Below are 4,608 nucleotides of genomic sequence, written 5' to 3'. Positions count from 1 at the left end.
GGAGATTTTTTTAGTACCACTAAAATCGACTGCGGTAGGCGGATTTATAAGCAATTTGCCTTCATTCATCTGTAATAAGGTGCGGTATTAGTTGGACTTTCTTAGTAATTAAATTATGCACAAGCTTTGGAAATCAAAAATAAAAAAAAAATCATTTCCAAATGAAACTTATTCCAAAGAAACTATCAATTATTTATGTTCTAAATATAAAACAAACAATCAATTATCAACTGGAAGTATTCAGAATTCAATTAGATCCTTCCCCGTTTGCCAACAACATAGAGTGCCAAATTATTTATAATCAAAATATCAAGAAAATTCACTTATCATAGTCTATGATTCAGAATAAAAAGTCCACAATAGGTCTTATCATGGACAGAAATATTAATCCCAAACCTAACGGAATGGTCACATAGGAACACTGAGAGTAAAAAACCTAAGAATATTTTCAAAAATAATTTTTTTAAACGAGAAAAGCAAACAATTCCAAGTGTATGTATTGAGATGCCAATGCTGAGTGCACTAGCTTCAAATGTAACAGATGAAACGTCGAAGCAACATCCTTAAAACAATAGTCTGTAAAATAAACGACGAAAATATGCTATCCGAAGTAAACTGGACTGATTCGTTCTGATTATAATATGACAGAAAAAGTATGATCTCGAAAATTGATAATAACAACGAACAGACAAACAAATAAATCAGCCGCAAGCTAAAGAAGAAACTTATCAATAGACACCAACATAATTACCGTACATTAAAGTATTCATAAAATAGTCCCCCAATCTTAAAGTATTGAAGGGACACTATTTTTAGTCCGTGCAAATCGGGCATACCACTTTTGTGACGATTTAGTAACAATACGTTAGGTGTTTTTTAACAATCTCTCTCCGAAAAAAGAAATGCTTTTAGTGTCTTGCATATTTCACAGCGTGATTTCGTTAGATTGAATTATTAGCCCAGATCCTTACAAGTCAAATTTACGGACCTATTCTGTGCACTTTATAAACTTATCAAACATTGACACTTGTCAAAATTGACTGCTGTAAAGGTTTTGGTATTCTGTGACATAAATAAAAATTTCTTTTCCTTGTTAGTTGTCAATACTATAAATGCTGTTGACAACTATTAAAATATGCTCTTTACAAGCATTTTTTATTTTTTGCATGCATGTCAAATATTCTTAACTAAAATATATGCTCTTTACAAGCATTTTTTACGAACATTTACGAACAATTACGAATAATTTTCTATACAAAACACTTTACACCATAGTGTGGTGCGAAGCACTAGGTACTTGAGCTTTGAAATTTGTCAAGATTTGTCCAGAATATCAAAAAGCTTTCTGCTTTATAAAAATCAAAAATTTTATTAAAGAATTTGACAAATCTGTTAAATGCACAGAAAAGATCCGTATATATATATAAATTATTTAAGTATATTTTTTTTACAGATCAAGATTTTGGAATTGATAAAATTTTTAAAGATATATGTTGTTCCAAAAGTCATCGAATTTATTTATTTATTAATTTCCAATTTTTAATCCAAAGGTTGAAAATAAAATTAGTATATTATGTCTCTTCCATTCCCTTAAAGCAACTTGATTGATTTTAATAGACTGTTCGACCCGATCTGTGAGGTCAAAATTTTAAAATTTTCTTAGAACAAATTGCATGGTATCGATAAGGAATTGTAAAGGCATATTGTCTTACATAAATGTATATATGTAATAACATATATACAAAAATAGTATCTAAGATTCTTGAAAGTTAAGTATTATGAAATAATAATATTGGCAAGGATCTTTATTTCGTTTAAAAACACACCCTGTAACTAAACCACACGATATTTTGATGAAACCAAGGCATTTATAACCACACGGCTAAAATAAAGCATAATATCTAAATTAAAGCAATTATTTTTATTCAACTTTTATTTAATTATTTTATAGACAAATACAAAATATAGCATTTTGCTTCATATGTAGTTTTATATATTAAATCAATAAATTAAATTAATCGATATTAATTGATGATATGTTATTTATCTTCGATCCGACGTTTTCACAATAAAACGTTAAAAATATAATGACTTCCGAGGCTAATATTTTAACTTGAAAATATATTTATAACGGCATTTTCCGACCATCAACAGAAAGACCCTCAACTGGCTTAGATTGTTTTAAGCGTTTCTGACTAGTAAACTTTTTCATATGCTTTTGCAATAAACTTGGTTTTTTTTTAATCTATGCGATAAGAAAAAATAAAGTTAGTAAACGAATTTAAAAGTACTCAGTTCTCGTACTTACATTATGCACACTTTGCTCTAAGTTTGATTTTGGCCGTATAACATAGTCTTTACGCGATGGCGATGGAATACGTGCTCGAGCCTCCAAACTAGTTTCTTTGGACTTTGATTGATTTTTACCTTCGATAGAACTCTCAAAAGTAACTTTCTTCTCAGTGGGTGTGGTTGGTTTGGGCTCACAAGACAGCCGTAGTTTTGGCATTTGTGCTAGTTGCCGTTCTCGACGTTCTACTCTAGTCATAGTCTTCAAATTATCATTTATGTCGAAAATCGAACGTGCCCATTGCGAAAATAAATGGGCTGCCCGGTTCCGATTTTCTTCTGTTTCATCAGCATGTTTTGATAAATAATTTACAACCTTTCCAATGCCTGAACGTTTTAAGTAGCTCTTGTCGATAGGAGGAAACTATACATGAAATTAAATTATAAATGAAATATTGAAGTTAAGTTTGAGTGTCTGAAACTTACATCTAAGAGTAATTTCAAAATACTCTCTCGTATATCATAACATGGTAAGGTTTTGTCTGGTAAGGGTGCTAACCAATCTGCCAGGACATCCAGTACATTATGTTCAATAAAACTCAATTGCAGGTCTTTCTTAATGAGTTGTGACATCACTGCTTTCAGCATTGAGATTTTTTTAGTCGCGAGCTTGCCACAGAGTTTCAATTGTCGATCCTCATCAAACGCCGATTTCATGTTCGTAATCAACTGATCAATTAAATTCTCATTCTCATTATCAATGTCCATTTCGAATTTGCGACGTGGTGTTCTTCCCCATTGCTTTTTACAAAGAAACATGGCATCAAAATCAGACACCTCTGAAAAATCATCACTTCTGAAAAATTATTACAAATTTATTTATAACAATTTAAGTATATATAAGACAGATAAACATTACTTTTTGTTAATCGATTTAGGTGTAACATCGGCAGCAGAGCTTTTTTTAGTATTGATTACATTCACGTTTCCATGTTCACTTGCACTGTTTCCAGATTGCTCCTTATCAACCTTACCGGCATCAGTTACATTGGGGCGTTTATTTAATTTTGCTTGCTCCTCACCGCGCGAACAATTATTTACTTGTTTTAAACCAGACCGACTACGATTACTATTAGTAGTACGAAAACTGTTTGAGCCACTTCTCGATCGACGTCGGCTATTACTTTCAGATCCCTTTGAACCTGATCGAGATCTGATTCGTAAGCGGCTGCTGCGCAGTGTAGTGCCATTATCACCATGCAAGCGTCTACTAAGGCTTGAATGCTTTGAACCTGAATTTAAATGGCCTTCACGTAAAGCACATATTGAATTGATAGTTGCATTACCGATATTCTCATTTAATTCAATGTTTTCTTTTTGCTCGTTGCTCTCTTCAACAATATCAGGTGGAATGAGTGGTTGCGTTAATACTGACATTTTCACAAGATTTCGATATTAATTAATTATTTCATACACATAACCTCACAAATGTGAAAGATATGCACTTACCATAACTTTCTGATTCCATTGTTGTATAAATTCCTCCAATATTGGATGCGAAACAGCGAAGCCAATTGGTTTTGCACTTCCTTATCGCGTGGTGATCGTGCAAAGGAAGAAATGACATTTTGTAATTTGTGGCTTCACTTTTGTGTTTGTTATGCACTGTTTACACTTACAAACGTTGTTTGATGACTCCTAAAACATATGATTTTAAAAAACAAACAACGAATATATTCAGTGAATATTAATAAGAACTTTCTACTAAAATAAGTATTAATACTATATATTAGTAATATTTATGGTGGATTTATTTAATATAGCGTTTTTAATAGATAATTTTTTCTTCTCAGATTTAAAAATAATGCATTAACTCTGGTGTAAGCAAATTGGCATTACTTTAAAAATATATCAAATGCTTTTTTGACACATGTTTTTAGTAGTGCCGCGTATAATATGAAATATAAATATTATAAAATTAATTGGCATAAATAAAAGAAAACAAAATAGTATAGTAATAGAAGAGCAATAGTATATTGCAATTTGTTATTATTTCTGCTCATATGATTTTAGTGGATGACAGCAATTTTGCGACATATTTCAGTGAACGGGCCAACAAAAATTACTGTACAGATTGGAGGGCCGCAGAAAGAAATATATACGTTCGTAGTTGTTTTTGATAAAATTAAAAATGAAGTTATAATGTTAAATTTAGTTTTATTTAACTAATAATAATTTATATTTTTTATATATCATAAAAACAAAATAGTGTAGTCTTACCAATACATCAAAAGAAAATTTGCTTTATTGTGGTTGATT

The 4,608-nt window shown here is 30.8% G+C and overlaps 1 protein-coding gene across 1 annotated transcript; it reads right to left on the bottom strand.

Moving 5' to 3' along the window:
* Positions 1-2,125: 2,125 nt before the first annotated feature.
* On the bottom strand, positions 2,126-3,881 carry LOC119687437 (protein IWS1 homolog). The gene is made up of 5 exons (XM_038101749.1): positions 3,799-3,881; positions 3,209-3,719; positions 2,776-3,145; positions 2,309-2,713; positions 2,126-2,245 (listed from the first exon to the last, which is right to left on the bottom strand). Exons 1-5 carry the CDS (start codon positions 3,815-3,817, stop codon positions 2,126-2,128), a joined length of 1,425 nt encoding a protein of 474 aa, XP_037957677.1. The 5' UTR covers positions 3,818-3,881.
* Between the last annotated feature and the right edge of the window lie 727 nt (positions 3,882-4,608).

The sequence above is a fragment of the Teleopsis dalmanni genome, chromosome X (genome assembly GCF_002237135.1).
Source record: "Teleopsis dalmanni isolate 2A chromosome X, ASM223713v2, whole genome shotgun sequence".
In the NCBI taxonomy this organism is placed as follows: Eukaryota; Metazoa; Arthropoda; class Insecta; order Diptera; family Diopsidae; genus Teleopsis; species Teleopsis dalmanni.
Note: the sequence above shows the minus strand (reverse complement) of the source record. Positions and strands in the feature narration are given on the sequence as shown.

Coding starts and splice junctions, on each gene's coding strand:
- LOC119687437 (XM_038101749.1), bottom strand. Junction 2,714..2,775: donor TTTTGAAATTACTCTTAGAT/GTAAGTTTCAGA, acceptor TTTCATGTATAG/TTTCCTCCTATCGACAAGAG. Junction 2,246..2,308: donor TAGAGCAAAGTGTGCATAAT/GTAAGTACGAGA, acceptor CTTATCGCATAG/ATTAAAAAAAAACCAAGTTT.